Source organism: Chroicocephalus ridibundus, chromosome 3 (assembly GCF_963924245.1).
Source record: "Chroicocephalus ridibundus chromosome 3, bChrRid1.1, whole genome shotgun sequence".
Taxonomy (NCBI): Eukaryota; Metazoa; Chordata; class Aves; order Charadriiformes; family Laridae; genus Chroicocephalus; species Chroicocephalus ridibundus.
The window spans coordinates 15,384,122-15,405,265 of record NC_086286.1 but is presented as its reverse complement, the minus strand read 5'-3'; the positions used below and the strand labels follow the sequence as shown (position 1 = coordinate 15,405,265).

At 42.0% G+C, this 21,144-nt stretch overlaps 2 protein-coding genes across 11 annotated transcripts in view; one reads left to right on the top strand and one right to left on the bottom strand.

Moving 5' to 3' along the window:
• Positions 1–20,633, bottom strand: part of FBXO11 (F-box protein 11) — a 78,119-nt gene extending 57,486 nt beyond the window's left edge. For all 3 annotated transcript variants that reach the window (XM_063328118.1, XM_063328119.1, XM_063328120.1), the window contains exon 1: positions 20,155–20,633. In XM_063328118.1, the coding sequence (XP_063184188.1) occupies positions 20,155–20,269 (115 nt within the window). In that variant the 5' untranslated portion in view covers positions 20,270–20,633. The remainder of the gene's footprint in view (positions 1–20,154) is intronic.
• A 218-nt stretch (positions 20,634–20,851) lies between these two features.
• FOXN2 (forkhead box N2) overlaps positions 20,852–21,144 on the top strand; it is a 118,929-nt gene continuing 118,636 nt past the window's right edge. For all 8 annotated transcript variants that reach the window (XR_010070183.1, XR_010070180.1, XR_010070178.1 and 5 more), the window contains exon 1: positions 20,852–21,060. The gene's annotated coding sequence lies outside the window, so the exon portion shown is untranslated. The remainder of the gene's footprint in view (positions 21,061–21,144) is intronic.

The following is a 21,144-nucleotide window of genomic DNA, read 5'->3' as shown; positions in this document are numbered from 1 at the left end:
GCTGCTATCTTTGAAGTGCAATACTTAACAGTCAGTGAATTATTTCATGTCAGTGCTGTGTGGATTTCTGATACTGACACAAGATGAGAAACAGGCCAGAGCCTGAACTATGATGGAATTAATCTTTATTTCCAGTTGATAGTCACAGTGGACACTAGTAGCAGATAGATGCACTGCACTATCTACAGTGATATTCTTGGAAAATATTATGGTAGCTGGAGGTGTCCACTTATAACCGGAAATGAACAAGTAAACAACACTGAGACATCACCATAGATATTTATTTCCATTAACAGACACCTCTCAGATATGTTTTCAAAGTATAAGAAAATGTTTCCAGAAAAAAAAAAAAATAATCCACTTTACATCTCAGACTCTCAGACTTACAGGAGGTTCTGTCTTTGGTGGAGGAAAGTTCAAGACTTCTTCACAAAATAAGAGCTATGCATGTTTGCATACAGATATTAGATAATAAAAAAGAATGAATAAAATATTGAGAAGAGTCACAGCCCACTCCTGTCCTTTTGCATTTCCTGCGTAACTTGATCCTGGAGAACTGCAATGCTTCAGGGAACACTGGTCAACGCCAACAATTCAGCCCCAAACCAGGACTAACCATCGCTTCTAGAGACAAGAGGTTTTTATTGACTATCTAACATCTTTACCTTGAAGACAGCCACTCTAGAGAGTCTGAGTCTTCCTAGTGGAAAACCTTGCACAAAAAGCATCTACAGGCTGATGATACTATCTCATACATGGCCACTCCATATGCCACATCCACCTTCTCGGCAGACCAATGCCTACCACAGGATAGGGACATTATAGAGTGCAACCTCAGTACAACAGATCACAGTAAGTTTAAAATCCTACGCATGCAGAACATACAGGATGCTGTCCATCTGGAAGCATAAAAAGCCCCCATGAAACCACTACATTTATCCAGTCTGTTATGTTCTATTTGAAGTGCAAGCATAGCCACAAGCAGATTCGGTATCGCTAAATACTCAAAAGAAAAGAATCCTTCATGAGTTGTTCTTACACAATTTATAACATTTTTAGCAAGTAAAATATATTTTGTGTACTCAAAGTATGTCACATGGGTCACAAACACAGTTAAACCCAGCCTACTAAATAAGTGGATGTTTTCCTCCACTGAACTAAAATATACAGTACTTATCAACTATTAATTATACTCCATCCAGAACAGCATCCTTAGATGTCTGTTCATTGTTTGTTTTTCCACTAGCAAAACTGGGATATTCTAAGTGTTCTAATATGTATCAAGGATGTTCTACAAGTGCATTGAGCTTTGCTGTGCTTCCCCTGTACTTTGGTTGAGCACATGGGATATTAGCCAACTTTGTTATATTCATGCTCAACGTAACCACAAAAATTGTCTTAACATGCATTCTAAACAACTGTCAAATTGAACTCTTGCAATGTTTATTCTCAAACTATGGTTAATTTAAAAACAAACTGCTCATATTCTATACATTGAACAAATAAAAGTTTTGTATGAAAAATGCCAGTATATTTATTGAAGTAATTTGTTTACACATAATTTGTATGACTACTGTACACAGAATACAGATTTTAAGACTAATTCTTAAAAATATTAACTTTCAGCATGCATCATGTCTAACCATTCTGACATTACTCTGGAAGTTTTCTACAGCAATCTTTGCTCTTTTTCCTCCACATGTATCAATGTCCATCCTATATCCAGATGCTACAAATATGCCATTATGGGTTAGCTTTCTGGGGTTTAGTTGATTATTGGGGTTTTTCTTTTTTTGTTCCCAAGTTCAAAAACTAGTATATTGGCAGAAACAAGTAATTTCTCAGAAGAACTGTCCACCTCTGTTAAGGAGGGATGGCTAGTATTAATTTACCAAGAACCATAAATCCCTTTCCAGAAGGCACTTTGTTTTCTGCAACATGAAAAAACAAAGAATTACAGCACTATCTTGCCTCTTTCACATTTTCTTCATCTTTTTTTCTTACTTTCTCCTCACTCACCCTAACTGAAAGCTGTGAGAAGCAACCTGTCCTTTGTTTTAGAAATCCAAAATATTTTTCCATCTGATCTTTAAATAATGTACCAGTATGAATTTGTATTAATACAGATAAGATAATGCAAAGCTCATGTAAAATTGGAGGTTTCAGTGGTTTGGACTACAAATTTCGCTTGCAGAAGTAGTCACGGAAGGCAGCAAAGGAGGATTACAAACCTATAAATCTGTATACAAAGTGACCAGCCACAGCAGCTGTGGCTGATTCCCAAATATTTTAAAGAGTTTAAGACATAAAGCACAAATAAGAGGATGAAGCCTTCACAGCACAATTCTCCAGTATATGTTACCTCTTTAAACATGACTTGCTTTTATGATCATTCAGGCAAAGAAGTAAACACACTCCAGAATACATCCACCCATTTCTAAGATTCTCTCCCATCACTTCCTTCTCATGGAAGCTTGATACATTTGGCCTTCGCCCACCCGTCAGTAACAATATAAAACACTGCTAAGATCTTCTCTGCCTTTTCCTCTTCATCAAATTACATTTACATCTCTGTCTCCCCCTAGGATGTATCCAGCCACTGAGATACCTCCACTTTTTGACCACAAAGCAGACTTATCCAAGTGAGGCTGAGATTCCCACATTTGGTCGTTCATTTTTAAGGACCAAAAGGGGGCTGCAGGACACAACACCTGCCCTGAGTCAGGACACTTACCTGCACTTGATTCTCCTCTATTCCTACATTCCTTAACTGCAAAATTATAAACCTCTCCCTCCTTGCTGTCACTGACTAGTATGCGTAGACACAGCTGGGAATAGATACTGGGGTTTTTTTCAGAAGAAAGATAATCTGCCTTACTCGCATGGAGTATTCAAAGTTTTGAGTTTCCAAATATCCGCATCCACCTACTTTTTATTATCAGAGTGTGCATATATGGTACATGAAGAATAAGACAGCTATAACAATAAAGACTACAAAGCCAAATACAATAGCATGGGGCAAAGGGCAGAATATGAAACAGGAGGGACCCCAACCAAGCAACCCAACACAGTCAAGGGAAGGGAAGGGAATCCGTCATCAATACGAGTGCTGTGACATTTCCTCTCCTACTGAGGAGCAAGTGAGATCTGAATTCTTGCGCAAGACTAATACCAGACATAAGTTGGAAATGGAAAAAAACAAAACCAAACCACCAAACAGTAACCACCCAAAGTTTAGGTTATAATAAAAAAAAGAAATTTAAAAAATTGTAGCTCCATACCTACTGCAATTTAAAATAAAGTTCTTCAGGAAGGGGAAAAATTAAAATAAAATAATATCAGTTTTCTTGATTCAGTACACCCTCCAATTCTCCTGAGTGGGGGATGGAAGGAGAAGAATTACTCAATACAAATTTATAAATTCCTATTTTCCAGTAACTTTGGTAGTTTTAGCTGAAGAAACTGCTATTCATATCTTCTTCCCAACACCAGCCCTCCCAACCCCAAAGAGCAAGCTCTGCCAGTGTTAAAAGCTGTATGACACACTAATATCTTGAGATGTAGGCAATATAGCAGCCCATACTACTCAACAAAAAAAAATAAAATAAAAAAAAAAAACAAACCACAAAGTACCTACATACCTACATAGGCACCACGTATGAGAAACAGCTCACAAGCAACTCTAGGCCTTGCATGCAGGCAAAAGGCTGATAGCTCCTTTAAGCAATATACACCTATTACTTTTAATTAAACATATAGAGAAGCAATTCACATATATTGGGGCTCCCATCTGGTACTAAGTAAAGCGTATACAGCAATAACGTATTAGATACTTTCTGGATCAAGTGCACTAGTCAAATGCAGTTACCAGAATGAAAAAAATTAAATATTAAACACTTATAACAACCTAGACTGAGAGAGTAAAAGTCACATTTAGAGCTCAGATTAGATTTACTGCCAGGCAGCAAACTGTTGAACACATATAATTAAGCATACACAAAACAGTATTATGCTAACAAGACTTTCAGAGCAGCAGTTAAGTAAAAGACTAAAACCATCTTTCATTGCAGCAAACTCTTTCGTATTCCAAGGGTGAGAACCATTTATGCTATACGTGGTGCCATCTATTAGTCAGAAAACGTCATCATTCCTGCAAACAAAGTGAAGAGCTGTGAGATAACAGGTTTTGAAAAATTTGTTAATCACGTTTCACACTTGAGAGCTAGTGCCCTCAAACTTAAAAAGTAAAATAAAAGAAGCCACATGCATTTCAAAACCAAAATCCAGTTTGGCTACTTCAGCTTAGATTTTTAGGCAAAAGAAAAAAGCCTTTTTAAAATATCTTTTGTGTTCTTTAGAAAACAAATGGGAACGGAGAGGAGCTTTCCTTTGATGAAAAGTAATGGATTGTGGCTGAAGATCTGCAAATCTTCAGCTATGACAGTGTTGGGAATGGAAGAAAATCATACAAAGGGAATACAGCAACAAAACTCCCAGTGACACAAGTGCCAAAAAAAGATCTGCTTTGGTGCCCTTAGTGGACAAATACAGAACTGCAGAGATCTTGAGTAAAGAGCAGTTTAAAATGAATTTTCGTCTTTGATAAAGCCAAACCTTACTGGGAACTAGTTCTGTAAATCCAGAAGAATTCTGGATTCCCAACAAAGAAGAGACTTGAGATAAAAAGAAGGGGAGGAAAAAGTCGTACCACCACCACAAATTACACTGGTGATAGGAGACCCACGTGTAGTAAAACACAAGTTAAAAAAATTTAGAAAGCAACACCAGCACTCTACAGCCTCTCCCCCTGAAACAGGACAGCCTCAGACAAGACAGCATGGTTGCTAACATAAAGCTGTCTCTAATGTATCTATTAGGAAGCATGGTGCCAGCATAAAGATCAAAATCAAAGCAACTAAGTCATGGACTTGAATGTCTCAAAACACAGATACTATCAGGCAAATCCTTTATCAGAAATAATTACACTGGAAGTAATTTTGAAAGTGACACTGAACTTCATTTTGCCACTATAAATGAGTACAATAGTTTGTCAGTGCCCTTTCTGGTACTTACAATTGTAACTTTTTATTCCAAGTCATTATAACTTATTTTTTTAAAACCAACTATATTTTTCAGATTGAAGAGTACAGAGAACTAAATATAATTTCCTGGAAATTTGAAGCAATTATTAAAGACAGATGTTTCCACCACATCTGAAAGAAAAAAAAAACAAAAAGAAAAAAAGGTTTCACATCAAAAATTTGCTTTCACCTAGCAAATGACACAATTTAGTAGGACAGCTCTACAGAAAATTTTAATTCCAGATTGTTCTCTGAGCTACGCGTAGCAACAAGGGGATGCTTCAGACATGCCCTACTGCATGTTCGTAAGACTCCAACCTTAACTGTCTGGGGGCCCTACCAATTATTTCTAAACATTGGAAAGGCACAAGCAACACTGAAATTCTGAGACCAAACCAATGTCTCTTTCCAGCACAAAGTCAATAAATGCATGTTGCACATATTCCCTTTAATCACCTCTGGTCTGCCGTACATGCTAGAAAAGCAGGGAGAAGTAGACAGAGCACACGTATGCCACCTCTCTTCGTCCTTATAAAGGTCCTTTTAGAGCACCTGACAGCTGATTTAAGTTAGAGCAGAATTATCACCTGCACCAGTTGAGATTATGATTGAGAACTAAGAATCCATTATTAATTAAAGTTATACTGTTTCCTACCCTCTACTCCCAGCATATCAACTGGCTGCGTTGGATGAACAAGTGATAGCACTTAGCCTTATGCAAGAGCCAATGTCAAATACTATCCTGGGCTCCCTGAGAGTTCCCAAAACCAGTAAACTATCAGTTCATTCCTGGTCTGAAAAAAAAACCAAAAACAAACAAATAAAAAAGCCAACCAACCAACCAGAGAGGGAAGAGTATCCCCTCTTCTGATAAAAATACTCAAAGCATTTCAAATTAAAAGCCATATATTGTTTGACTGCCAACTGCAGTGTTTTCTCCAACTACTTATTTTCACAACAATTACCTTTCATAAACCCCCATAGTCTTCCTCATATAAAGTGTTATTAGTGTTTTTTTTTCATCTCTCTGCTCACAGCAATATGTCCAAGTGATCAATACCATTAAGAGCTCCCACATCCTTACAGACGAGCCTCTAAGATAAAGCTTCTAAAGAACCAGTGCGAAATCTAAGTGTTTGAATCTTCCACATGATCCTTTCTGTAGGTTGCCTCTCAATGTATCTGCTTTGGTATTTGTGCTTTTACAATATAACACCACATTTTAGTAAGAATATATAATTTTCTTGTGCCATATGTACGGTTCAATGCACCCACGGGCACACCTATGGCTTCACAACTGTCACATTATTGTTGTATCGCAAAACTGCAAGAAATTGTCTGTAAGGACACAGAATGCAAGATATACAAACATAATTTATTCTCACAGAAATGCCCACCATTCCTCTGGGGATTTTTTAAGCTAATTGCACAAACAATTAAGGCAACCCCTACTCTCTTCCTTACCCACAAATAAGAGCTCTGACTGACACACGGCGGCAAATTAAAAAAAAAAAGTCTGCCAGCTGAAGCAAGCCTCAACCCTGCCAGCTGCCCCTCAGAATACAAGTTGTTGCCCCAATGACAGATGGCCGTACAGCTCACGTGGCAATTCAAGAGCGGCTCCAGTTTTCAGCCTAGCATAATTAAGCCAGCCAACTGCAATTCCCGTTTACCTTAATATGCTGCCCTGAAAGATTAAAGCACCACCACAACCATATTTTGAGCTGTACAGTGATCCTTGCCTTGAACAGGGCTCAGCTGGGAGCACAGGACGAATGACAGGAGAGAGCAACAACTCCCAGTTTGACCGTCCAGTTTTTACCCTGCAACACGCTGAGCACTAAAGTAAGTCCAGACAGAAGACAGGTATTCTACCAAGAGAGACTGCATAGTTCAAATCTAGACTACCAATCACAGGAACCCAAGAGCATCACGTTCAATTCTGTGCTTTGCCACAGGTGTGGTTCCATGATAAAGTTAAAGCAATTAAAGAGTATAATACTGCCAGAAAGGAGAGTACAGACCTTTTTCCACCAGCTCCCTCACACAATGGCCTGTGATTGTGCAGGTGCACTGTCCCTAAAACCAACAAAGGAAGGAAGAAGCAAAGCACCACCAAGAAAATCCCTTTTGGTTGCCATCTTCAATTACACTGCTTAAACCAATGGTGAAACCGTGCCTACAGACTTCCCTAGTGACTTTGGGCAAGTTATGTCATTTTTTTTTTTTTTTACACTTTCATTTCCCACTGCTGAAGTAAAAAGAATGGTACTTCACTACTTCCCAGGTGTGCAATGAGGACAACTACAGACACAACTGAAAGCCTACAAGACACAAGAGTACTCCAAGACAAATATCCAAATCAGTAAAACAAAGGGGAACCTTTACCAGTACCTGAAATTACTCTAGGCCATCACTCAAATCACTGTAAGAAATGACAGGATAAGAGGTATTACCCTACATTTACTGCAACCCAATGCAGTATCTTCAGGCAGAAGGGAAGGATTAGAGTTGAGTGCACTGATTAGTATCTTTTTACATCACTGAATGCTTTAACAGCTCTTTCCTGAACATAAACTCTTACCATGAACAAAAATAAGGATTTCTATGAAGAGACAGTACATCAGGAAACTTCTAGACTATGAACTGCTCCTTAGCCTCACTCCACCCACTGCATCACTGTTACTAGAAATACTGAAAGAAGAAACAAAGAACCACCGAATTACTCCTCTCACTTTAAAGAAAACAAGTTAAATATGCACACATACATATCGGTCTACTCTCAAAAGAGGGAAAAAAAAAATCACTAAAAGAAGTAATTTCTTATTTAAACCCCTAAGATCATTAAGTCTTTTACAGGGACTCTCACTAACAGAAATTTTATCTAGATGGAGAGACTCTGTCAGCTAGGTTTGGAGAAATGGATACTTAAGAATTTTGCTTCCACATACATGAAGAATATCTGATGGGTGGAAGAAGAGGCATGCCTTGGGAGGAAATATATCACCTGTCTGTATTTAAAAAAAAAAAAGGCAGTTGATTTTTTTTTATACTGATATACAAAACCAACACAAATAGGATTTGTGGATACCAAGTTCTAAAATCTTGCTATTCTGATCTATCCCTCTTTGCCCCTTTTTCAAACCATATTTTGATTTCACAAACTAGAGGAACTAAAATCTGTTTTCTGCACTATATTCAGCTACTTCTGCAGTACAGAAGAATTTTGGGGAAAGACAAAATATATGTCCCAGAAATCTTACAAAAGAGAAGTTAACCAGGCTCAAGCAGCTCCCCCAGCCACCACAATACAAATACAGTATTTACATTACTGAAAAATATAACCTTTCTGCAAACAGGACCCTACACACAAATATTAAGAAAAATCATAGTGGATGTTTAACTCACAGTATATACACATAATTTTAGCGAGTACATCTGCATCAAAACATCACTAAGACACTAAAAGAGATCACTTCTTCAGTTTTTCTTACTATTTAAAACTCGCTCATTATGAAAGTGGTAATTACTTCCACCACTCAAGTGACAGAAACAGTTGAAAATTCCTGCCCTACCCTGCCATTACAGTACTACTTCACAGGCTCTATCTGTTTGCCAATAGTGGTAGTCCAGAGAAATGCTGGAGGTCCAACCTTGCTGCTAAGGAAGAAACACTTGAGTGGCACCCAAAGTATATTCAGTCTAAAAATCACTGTGCCCAACTCACTAGGATTTCAGCACGCTCAGTATTTCTGCTACTGTTCTTGATTTCACACAATTGCATAACATTTCTAAATCTTACACACACACAAAAAGATACATTGGCAGCAACGGTCTTTGTGATCTTGGTCGTTAAGATGACTGAAATAAGTGAAATGAGCTAGGCAGTCAGTCTGTCGGGATCTACCCAAGAACATGGTAATGAATCCACTCTTACAGCATCAGTGGATGGCAGGTATGGCTTGGTAGGCCTTTCAAATAGAGAAATTTAAAATCATGATTTTTCCATACACTACCTATTTTTAACTTCCACTGTATTAATCAGCGTAAGAGCAAGCCACAGTAGAGTGCACGCTCAAATCTTCAGTTTCCTGAAAAAGTTACCCATAAATCATAGGCTGAAAGATTCATGAATTGTATGTGAAAACTGATTTTTAAATTGGGCTACCACAATATCAATATTAAAAATTTCAAATGAAATTTAAAAGTTAATTTTCCATTCTTTTCCCCACATCATCCGCATTTTTACAAATAAGTTAACACTTCCTTTATACTCACTTTTTATTTTCAGGCCAGTTATGGAAACTATAGCTATACTAAAGCAAGAAGCCTCTAAAAGATAAAGTGCTTATTTCAACATTAGCATGACCTATGTATTTTCTTTTAAAATTACGTATTATTTTGTCTATAACTGAAAATCAGAATAGTTTCACCACCTCTTCCTCTCTGGCATTTAAAAAATAGGTTTAGATGAGATGGATCTGTCAGAAAACATTATTTCCTATTAACACTTTTAACGTTAACAAGCTCAGATGTTCAAACGTTACTTAGACAAAATGGGAGATCCAGCATCACAGCGGCATGTACTATGACGACTTTATCTTCAGAACAGAGCTTCATTAAACACCCACTGAACCTACTCAGGTATGCCTTTTTCAGTTACTTAAACCTTTTAAATTCAGGTAAAATTTGACAACGGTAAGCATCCATACTGATACTGTCAAGTTTATCAGCAGATTATTGATCACAAGCTGCTGATCAATGAGCAGCTGCTGCCAAGAAATTGGGTGAGACATGAAAGGCTCTAAACTTGTTATCAAAGGCCACCTGAAGTCATTCAGATACTACCTATTATCACAATCACACCTATTCTTCTTCCAATCATCCAGACAGTAGCCCAAAGCATTTATCTCCTGCCTTCCCACTGATGCTTAGCTAGCCAAATGACTGCACAACTTGTGTTGAAGGAGGTTCTCTGAACAATGACCTGAAGCATATGCCTTAGAGGCTCAATTACTATAGCTCTGCAGCAAGTTAAAAATGGAGTCAGAGAGGAAGGTCCAAACGGATCTGAATAACATGGTGGTTCTGCAATGGAAAACCCGCTACTGATTTTCATGTTCTGCAACCACCCTAGACCTTCAGCCTTGCAACTTCCCAGGTCAAAAAGGATGGAGCTCAGCTATTCCCTGTCCCTATCCACGATCTTGACTTGAGCAGTTGCAGTCAATACAGGTCAAAATGGAGCAATTGAAATTCCAGAGTAAGTTCTGGTTTACTTTGAATAACTGATCTCCAATCATTGTTGAAGAAGGTGAAGGGGCAGAACCTTTCTGCCAAAAAAAGATGGTCACAGTTCTCACCATCTTCAAAGTAAGGTGAAGTGTCACATCTTGCCAAAGACTAATATAACCATCTGAAGAAAGTTGTTGTCCTTCCTCCTTCAAGACAGCAACAACTTAAGGAAATAGCAAACATTAATTTGAAGGGCTACTACACACAATTTAAATTGGTGACCCAGCAGCATTTGGGTCATCTTTCTGGTCTCTTGCTTACCCAAGAGTCAGGGAAGACTCATTTAGAAAAAAGAAAAAAAAAAAAAAAAAAAGGCATTTATTTTGTCCTCAGGTCTTTGAAAAATGATTAAGATCTGAAGTTTTCCTATGCTTCTGCAGCATAAAGTCTTCTCTAAAGGTATGTTGACAAACTTTCACAACTATTTATTTCTCAGAGGACTACAGCAAGTCTACACCAAGGCCTATGTCTTAAGATGACCGAATTCCAAGGAAAGAAAAAAGTCACACTTTTCCACTCACTCTCCCAAGTACAAGAAGCTTGGGAACTGTAAGTTTTACCCAATACATCCTAGAAAACTCTCATTGGCCAAATAAGAATGGAAAAACAGGGAAGAAGCTTTATTTATTTGTCATATACACAGAGGATCAGTAGTGCAGTACTTAACTAACCAGATTCATCTCTGGGAGAAGGGGATATGAGATAGATTCAAGAGGCAGTTTTGAGTTTCTCTTTCTTGAGCCGTAGAAATTCAGTAAGGCAGTAAGACAGAGTCACAACATTCGACTACTGAAAAGTATTTTTCCATATGCATTTAAGTAGAATTTCAGATTTTTAGTAGTTATTGATGAGCCACACTGGATAGATATGTATTTACTGTTGCAAAAAAAAAAATCAAATTTCAAATAAGAACGAAGCACTAAAAAGAAAATACGTTGTGTTACCTTTCATGTCATTTCAGATCAAATTCGAGTGCCATCTGTAGTCAATGGGAATCTTTCAGCTAGCCGGGATTTCAGTGGGCTTTTAATCAGAACATCCAAAAGCATTATTGCAGTGTTAGAATGATTTCTGAAAGAACTCGAAGTAAAACCTACTTCTTTAAAAACAAAAAAGAAGTATACCAAGATATTGTGAAATAAATGACTTATTTGTGGTGTTTTAAAATGCTCTAATAAAGCTTTCATAAGTTTTGCTAAAGAAAAATGCACCTGGTAATTATAACATCAGACTGATTTTCAGGGTAGCATCTTTGTGCTATTCATTCCTTCAGCAAGGTACAGTCTCAAAACAGCAACAATCCAGGAAACTGTGGCAAAGTCCTCATCTTACTGTTGTATAGATCCACCCAAACTAGCTTGGGGACAGAAACTGTATTATTGTTTTAGCCAAGGCACTCCAGCAGGTCTAACAATCCACATGGAAAGGGAGTGCCTTGAAAGAGCGTAATGAAAGAGGGTCAAGCTAACTCAAATTACCTTCCATTTGCCACAGGCTAAGAGCATACACATGAACAATTACTGTGAATCAGATACCACAGATCAGCTGACATATGGTAACCTGTCATCCTACAATAACCTGTCCAAATACAAAGATAGCTTGAAATCTAGACTGGCTGTGGAGCTGTAACTCACCCCTATTCAGAAAGCAAGGGACTAAACCCTCGAAACTTCGCTTCTAGAGGTATAAACTGAAAACAAGCAGTAGAAGAGAAGCCACAAATCAGAGCCCTTAAGGCAAACAGGCTGTTTCCAAACACTACTAACTGGGATTACCAAAGGAAATAGTTACTGTAACATGACCTATTCACGCTAACCAGTCCTTTGGTATAAAAGCATGCACACAGTACGATGACCATGAGACTGCAAATTCAGCTCTTCTGCTGGTCTGGACAGTGGTTATTTAAAACAAGTGTAATGACTCCAAGTACAGTTGTTAATTTTGCCTTGTAATGGCAATTCACAGTAGGACAAAATCCAATCTTTTGCTTCTCAACCTCATTCCCAGGAATGTTTGTTTCTCTATGCTGCGTTCAGGAGCTAGGAACCAAAGAGTTCTCTGGAACATAAGGAGGACTATCCTTCCAGTGGCCTACAGCTGGAATAACCCACATGCACTCCCCTACTGTTCACCCCCATTTTTTTCCAGCCCAAGAGCTATGTCTGATAAGAGGTTTACTTCACTTTTAAAATGAGTTTTCACTACTAATTGCAGAAGCCATCATCAAACAAATAACCCTAATCCAAACACCTATCAAACTCAACGAAGTCAAACAGGACAGAAAAACCCAGGAAAAACTTTACATTCTCTATCAACACTAGGCAGGCACTCACATGGCAGAGCTATACAGCTGAATCAGTTTTTTTGGAACACAGAACCAGTTGTGCAAGAAGATAAACACTACTATTATTTTGATATCGGAATACCAGTAACATCCGGTATGCATTAGAATGACATTTCTATACACTTCTGCTGAATAAAATAAGCAGAATCAAGAAATTATAGGTGCTTATCAGAAACAAACCAAGGAGCCTCAGCAACAACATTTCTAGGCAGAAAACAACTACATAGCAGTTCAAGCTCCAAGAACAAACCAGCACCTGAACTCTCCTTCCATTTAAGACATCAGGAGAGACCTGACAAACCTGGCAATGGAGTGGAAATTGCAGGTTTCCATTACAACGAACAGTAGGTTTCATTGTATGTAACACAGCACATCTTAGAACAGAGCCCCAGCAGCTTTCCAGCAGCTCCTCTCAAAAGGACAGGACCATCGCTGGTCACCATGAGAGGCTCCCATCCCACACAACTGACCCTGAGGGTCAGCGGTGAGGATGAGGGGCAGTCCCCCACCTTCCTCCTGCTCCTAACTGCCTACTTGACGACCACTTCTCTCACGCATTCACCAAACTCTGTAGTTAGTTAGTTCAAAGAGGTAAACCAGCAGATAACACTTCAGAGATGTTTTGGAGGCTTGGTTTCTGTGGTGATGTGGTTCAGGGAGCTACAAGTGCCAAGGGAAGGCAGGGGATACAAACACAGGACTAAGAGCAGGAATAATGGGATGACCCTTTCCTCTAGCAACCAGGCTCTAAAATTAGTTACTTTGTCAAAATGCTAACAAAAGAAGTATCGCTGAGGAGAGCATAAAAATAGTCCCTAAAAGCCTGCTGAAAGAACTGTATGTTTTAAAAGTGTTCATTTGTTGCTCGTCTATGTCCTCCCAGCTTCTAATATGGATGAACAATAACATTTTAAGAACAGGCAGCAGTATAACCAGCAAAGCTTAGTTATAGTGAAGAACCACAATAACCACTATGCAAGTTATCTTTTAAGAAGTATTCCAGATTCTGGGATTTTAATCACCTCAAAAAAAGTTCACTAAACTTTCTAATAGGAAGTACAATTTAAATGATAGGAGAATCCTCTAGAGCATCTTCTTTACTTTAAAATCTACATCTTGCTCTTCCCTTTTACAAGAATTTGTCTTTTTTTAAAGCAGTACTGTATTATAAAAGCAGAATTTTGATACATGTTCTGTAATTTCACTGTATGTTCCAGTTTGCTTCCAACTCCTTGCTCATTTCATCAAGAACTGAAGGACTGGGACTAAAATCCTAGGCTACATTCAGATACAACAGTTTAGCACCATGAAGAATAAATAAAAGTCACCAAGTACGCTTCCCCTCCTATTCAAGCCCTGAGCGGAGAAACACAACATGAGCAAGAAACAAACAGAAGTACTTAACAACCAGAAAACACGAGAGGATTAGGTAATGACAAAGTCAACTGAACTAACCTTTCATTTTCTCAATTCCTAATAGTTCAGTCACATTTTCCTCTCTTCTCTGCTTTTATTGTCCACACATTGCACAGTTCTGATTTATTTTTCCTACACCACCTATTAGGATGTATAAGGCCAAATATACTTAATAATCACAATTTAGAAATCTTAGAGAAACACACTACCTCCTCTCCCTAGCAGGCCAAACAGCTCACAGCCACAAGCTGCAAGAGGAAGTTTAAGTGCTGCCACAGGTGACCCACGGTACCACACACCTGGTGCACACTCACTCCCTTTGCAGAAGTGACCCAGAATGGAGGATGGGCCAAAGGAAATGTCCCCCCTGCAGTGGCAGCCCCCTCTGGCTGCCACCTGGCCTCCCTGGCGACACCACCGTGTATGTGCAGAGTAAGTGTGTTCAATGTGCCGAATAAACACACGGGCACAGCAGTCACCCTGCACTGGCACTGCAAATTCAGCACTCGCTGGGCACACCAGATTTACTGTGCTGGGGAGGAAACTGCCGATGTAAAGCAAGCTGCAAGCCTGACATTCCCAGGCAGCTGCTGGGCTGACAAAGCAGTCACAGTGCTCCAATTCTAAGCACATACACTAAGTCTTCCATATCCAGCACATATAACATTTATTATGCTTATTGCCCTGCACACCTGCAGTAGAAGCCTGTCACACATTGGACAGCTTTGGTCTTCTCCACAACTGTGATTCTCCCAGGAAGCACCAGAGAAGGAGGATGGCACAGGGCATAACCTTCCCCTAAAGCAGAAACATATCGAATAGTCTGATGCAGGAGACTTCATTACCTCTTTACTTAAAACCACTGGGCTCAAAGTTCTTCTAACACAGAAGCTAAATAAAAAAATATTTTGTATTTCTGGGAAACTGTAACAGATGTTAATAGTCTTATGAATGACCAAAAATATACCAAAACTATGGGCAATGCACATCACTGCGTACACCAAGAACGAATAAACTTGATTTTGACCTCTCCAAATTAGACAGAAAGCTTAAATTTAGGCACTTGTCCTACATGAAGGACAACAGAGGAACCCGGACACTCCTTTGTACTCTTCATGCAGAATCAGGCTTTAGGAAACAGAAGTTGTACTTGAAGTACCAAGTTTATAGATCCTAATTGTTTATCTGCAAAGTAGACTTTGGAAACTTTTCACTGCAGAAACAAGGATTACATATCCATATGTCAATATCTTTTGCCAGCCTAGGACTGTCTTTTAAGGAATATGCAAAAGCCTGAATTAGATTTCTTTCCACCTGGAGCAAGTGATGCCTGACTTCTTGACTTCTTGCCATAAGGGATGATCCTACAAAAACTGAAACCCATTTAGCTATTTTGATGCAAGTCTGGGCATTTGCTTCAGAATAAGAGTCTTTTAATTCAGTTACTGTTACAGCCCAGCACACACTTTAAGCCTTTTGGTGCATATATTAAAGAAAAAAAAAAAAAAACAAACCACACACATGCTTACACACATGCACTTGAAATAGGGCCAAATAAAGACTCCTTAACTTTCCTGTGATATTTATCTTAACATTACAAAATTCAAGCTTTGTGAGCAAGAAATCTACTGGAGCTTCGTTTCTACATGTTTGTGTCTCACACAGCCTAACCTACTCTTTCTCCCAGTACTTCAAGCCCTCATGTCCCCTATACAGGCAAATGACTAATTCAATTACCTTGTGTGCTGACAGGCCAGCTGGTTGCTGCTTCTTGGCATGGGTAGAGAGGGTGAGTTATAAATGTCTCTCCCTCATTGTCTTCTTCCTCTGCCCAGCCAATAATTTCCACAAAACTTAAGAACTTCACACCCCTTTGTCAAATCTGGTTGAAATGAGCTAACAAGTTCAGAAGTTGCAGAGTGACAGACAGATGGACTGTACGGGTGTGTAAGTCTTGTTTTCTTTGGAAAATAGATTGGGGGAGGAGGGACAGCAAACTTGCAAGGTAGGTTTACAGGTTGTATGTATTAAATATGCCCCAGCTCCAAAAGTATTGACCCAGCTTAACCCAATCTCAACTGGAGCTGCCGCAGTCCCACCACACCCACAGGCATTCAGTATTATCCTTTCTCTTGCACCAGCGCTTGTGCCAAAAAATCAACCTGGGAAAGAAAAAAAAAAAAGAAACAAAAAGAAACAAAAAAGAAGGCAGTTAGCATTTGGTGCAGGCAGCTCCAGAGCCAGCTCACTGCCTTGTCACATGGACACTGCTACCACGCAAAAGGAACGCGCAGGATTGTGGCAGACGCCATGGTGCTACACATTTGGTGCTTAACAGTACACAGGATACAATCCTAAGGGCACTTAATACTGGACATAAAGCTCAGAACATCATTAGTACCATATCCAGAAATGCGCTGATTTTGTAAAGAAGCACATATGCACCAATGTCGTCATTATTTTGAGAACAGAAACAAGAAAAAAAATTCTTATGTGATAGCTCTGAGGTTGACAGTTTTAGCTGCATTCTGGGTAAGATTTTTTTTTTTTAAATAAGTGTCTAACCTTGTCTTCTTCCTAAAACTGCAGCCAAACTTATACCCCCAAGGAAAAAAAATAGCACTGCAAGCAAACACAGGAATATTTAAACACAGGCATCACCCAGTGCAGATTTTCTTTTGGGTAGACCATTGTCCTGAAGAAAATGAAAGGACCCATCTATTCTGTATCCTTCATGCAGAATTCCAAAACCACAGAATAAACCACTGGCAACCCCACTGGTGACTGGGGAGAGATCAGGAGGGAGAAGGTAAAACAGAAGTAGCACAGTGTAGCCAGCGTGGCTAATTTAGATGGAGGGAGGTGTGAACAGCAGAACATAAGGCAAAACATCTTGGGAAGTATATCCTGATGACATCTTATCTTGGCTGTACAACACAGTGAGTCTGGGGGAGAAAAATTTTTTATCCACAATCATTTATGGATGATTCCTTCCCCACTAATCAGAATACAGGTACACAATCATTGTTTATCAATGTATAATATAGATAGTATGATTATGCATTCTTTTTATCTATTCATACCACATATAGAAAGAAACACAGTATAAAACACAGCTTTGTATGATTTTTAAACCCTTACAAGGAACCTTTGATGGAGGATTTTAGAAAACCATTTTTTTCCTAGTGATCTATTTATTAATAGCAGGAGTCATAACTTGATTTTTACCCAGTGGTGAAAATTTAACAGCTGTTACACAGTTGCAAAACACTGTCTACTTATGCAGCATTATATAGTAAATAATGCTCAAAACCTAGTACACATTTTACTAAGCAATATACTTTAACGATATGAAACAACAAGAAGATCCAAAGATTAACTAACTATGTGCTACATTATAAACTCTGTTCCATGATATTTGTATTTATAGGTAGTATGAAGGAGGAAACAAATTAATAAAAAATAATTTTCATTTAATCACAGCTGCACTCACATTACCTAATAACAATTTTTAAAAACAAATTTAAATCTGAGTTTAATAGAAACCCCTTCCTAATAACTTACGCTGCTTCTTTTGTACAGCCTTTTTTAAGATGACCTACATTGCTTGGGAATAAAGGTGAAAAAAGTCACCACTGACTTGTGTGGTGTAGTCTAACCCTAGTATATTGGCTTATAATTTAGTAGCATTATTCATCGTCCTTTACAGTAACAGCCCTGAACAAAGCGATCAAAGTCACAGGTAAAACTGGCATTAGCTACCAGAGATAGTGGATCAGATCTTGCAAGTTCTGAGATAGGAAAAGGAACTGCACTGGAGACACTCCAAATGTAGATATAGCACTAACTACAAAAGACCGTAACACGGCTGATACATTTTTGGGTAATTCAGACCTAGTGCAACTGACCTTCAAAAATGCAAGGAAAAAGCTAGCAGTGATCCATATGGAACAGTCACCTCAACAAACTGATTTTCATACAATTTTATCCCCACTGACTGGTAAACAGAAATGAACAACATAAAAAATAATAATAAAAAACAATAAGGTAAATGTAGAGTTCCACAAATGTCAGAGTTATACAAATAAATTCCAGCCTCATATTTTAACAGAAAAAGTTTCTGCCTGTATCTTTAGCAAATTAATATGAACAGTTTGAGACAGGCGGTCCAATGTAAAACTGAATGATGACAGCATTTAATCCATAAGCACACCTTTCCAGATGCCTTTTAGAAGTTATATTTTCATCTGTTTAAACGAAAAAGTAAACTGAGGTTGAAAAAATTCTGTATTCTGTCTGTGGAACATCGATGATGAAAATCCTCAGTGCATGTCATTGAGAGGAGGAAGTTCTTTTCCTTGTTGTTTTTTTGTTGTTTTTTTTTTTAAAATGTCAGTATACTAGAGAAGTCATTTTAATTATATAATTACTGAAGATTTTGGAAGGTTTACACAAGACCCATAATTGGGCATAAGACATCACATCCTCTGGTTATATACACAGCAATCTGGTCTGGGTAACATTCTTTGCTCTGACCAATGTGTGCGAGGGGGGGGCGGGGGAAGGAAGGGGAGGGAGGGGAGGGGGGAGGAATAGAGAATTAAAAATACTTCCTCAGATTAAATTTTCTTTACTTCATTTGCTTAAAATGTTTTGATGGCATAAAACGCACTAAAATATTAATCACGATGCATCTCCGTATTTAAAATACCTTGATCTCGATGTGATATCCTAGATACTCAAACAAAAGACGTTCGGATGACAATGAGGGCTTTTTTTTTTATTTTAAAAAGACATTTGTACATCTAAAACTGCACCACGGATCAGTCTCCTTTATCATGCCACAGTTGTGACAGCCAATGCATAAAAAATTAAAATCCAATCCACCAGATAAGACATGCAAAATGTCTCCTCCAATCCCACCCCCATCTCGCCTTCAAAAAAAAAAAAAAAAAAGAGAGAGAGCGAGAGAGAGAAAAAGAAAACCAACCCTGCACACAGGGAGCACACACACGCACACTCGCACCCCCAGGAGCCACCCTTGTGGGGGGACATTGCCGGGGCTGAGGGACCGCCACCCCCTCGCCGCCGCCGCCGCCACCACCCCCCCGTACCCCCAACACCAGCGGCCCCGCTCCGGGCTCCATGAGGGGCGGAATCCCACCTTGCCGCTTCCCCATCCCCTCAGACAATGGTGCTTTTTTCCCCCCATTAGCTCTAAATTGTCAACATTTTTTACGCTAGGCCCCGGCCCCACCGGACCCGCCGGGCAAGGCTGAGGCGGGGGTGGGGGGAAGCGGGGGGGGGCGCGGTGTGGCTGAGGTAAATAAATGGCCGATGGGCTGCGGCCCGCGCCCCCCCGGCGGGCGCTGTAACCGAAGCCCGGCCGCCCCAACTGCGCAGCAAACATTGCGCGGCGCGGCGGGCCGCGGAGGCTCGGCGGGCCGCGGAGGCTCGGCCAGACCCGGGCCGCCGCCCCCGGACACCATTTCCCCGACGGCAGCGGGGAAGGTGTCGGCCCAAGTTGCCCGACACCCCCACCCACCTCGTAGCCCCTTTCCTTGCCCCCCCCCCCCCCCCACTCCCCTGGCACCGCTCCCCTCCGCCGGCCCGGGGGCCCAGCCCGCCGCTCCCCGCGGGGAGGCACCGGCTCTGCCGAGCGAAGGGCGGCTCGCCTCCCCGCAGCCCCCGGGGACGGGGCGGGGGGGTCGTTCGCCGCGTTCCATTCCAAAAGGCCGGCGGCGATCGGGTTCCCCCCCCACCTCCCCGGCGGGCGTGGGAGCGCGGACGGGGAAGGGGCCGAGCCCCCGCCTCCCTCCCTCCCTCTCGCTCGGCGGCAGGGCCCAGCGGCCCCGAGTCGGGGCAGAGCCCAAGCCAAACAAAGCGCGGCCTGAGCGGGAGCCAAGGGTGAAGCAGCCTGGGCTTTTCCTGCCGGTGCCCGGCCGGGCGCGGCGAGGCCCGGCGCCGCCGGCGAATCCCCGCGCAGGCCCCGGATCGGCGCGGCGGCGCCTGGCTTACCCCGATCCCCGGCGGCGGCGGCGGCGGCGGCGTTGTTCCTCTCCTGCTGCTGCTGCACCGGGCGCGGCCTGGACACTCGCCTGGGTCTCCTGTTGGCGGCTCGGACCGAGTTCATTTGCCGACTCGTGTGGGTGGCGGGAAGGGAGGAGGGGGGGAAATCCTCCGGCAACCGGTGCCTCGTCGGGGAGGGGGGGGAAGGAGGGAGCCCCGGGGCGGCCGCCTCGCAGCAGCGGGGAAGGAGGCGGGCGGGGGGGGGGAAGGTCTCCAGGCGCGGGTCCCGCCGCCGCTGCCGCCTCGCTGGAGAGGCAGAGGAGCCGCCGGCCGCTGGCTCTGCCGAGCGCTGGCTGTGGGGGACGTTCGCGCCGCGGCCCCCCTCCCCGGCCCCCCCGAAAATCCTTCTCTTAAAGGAGCCCCGCGGTCCTGCCCGCCTCAAGCCCGTCGCTGCTCCGTGGCAGGAGGAGCCATTGACACTGCCCGAGACACACACACACACACACACACTCGCAGGGAGGCGGTGGAGGAGCGGGCGGGCGGGCGCGTCCTCCGCCAATCGCTGTCTCCCACACAACGGGCCGGCGGCCCGGTGGCCAATCGCCGCGCCGCTTCTATGGGGCGCTGGGCGGGCGGGCGAGCGGCGCGGCGCGGGGTGGGGTGGCGGAGCAGGATATAAGGGTCGGGGCGGCGGGCGCGGGGGGGACTGTGTCGGGGAGGTGGCGTGAGCGGGGGCTGCAGGCGCGGGGCTTAGGCCTCGAGCCTGGTAGGGCCGCGCCGCCCGGATCCGCCTGAGGCTGGTGGCTTGGGGGGGAGCGGGTTGTCCCTCTGAGGGCAGCCCGAGTGCCTGTCACCGGCCCGCCCGCAGGCTGTGTGCCGCCGGGACCTCTGCGGAGCCTGGCCGCGGGCAGCCAGGTGGGAGCGCAGCAGGAGGAGGGGGTGTGGAGGGGCCCAGTCGACCGCAGCCCTCCGCCGAGGCCGTGTGTGGGGAGGGAGGGA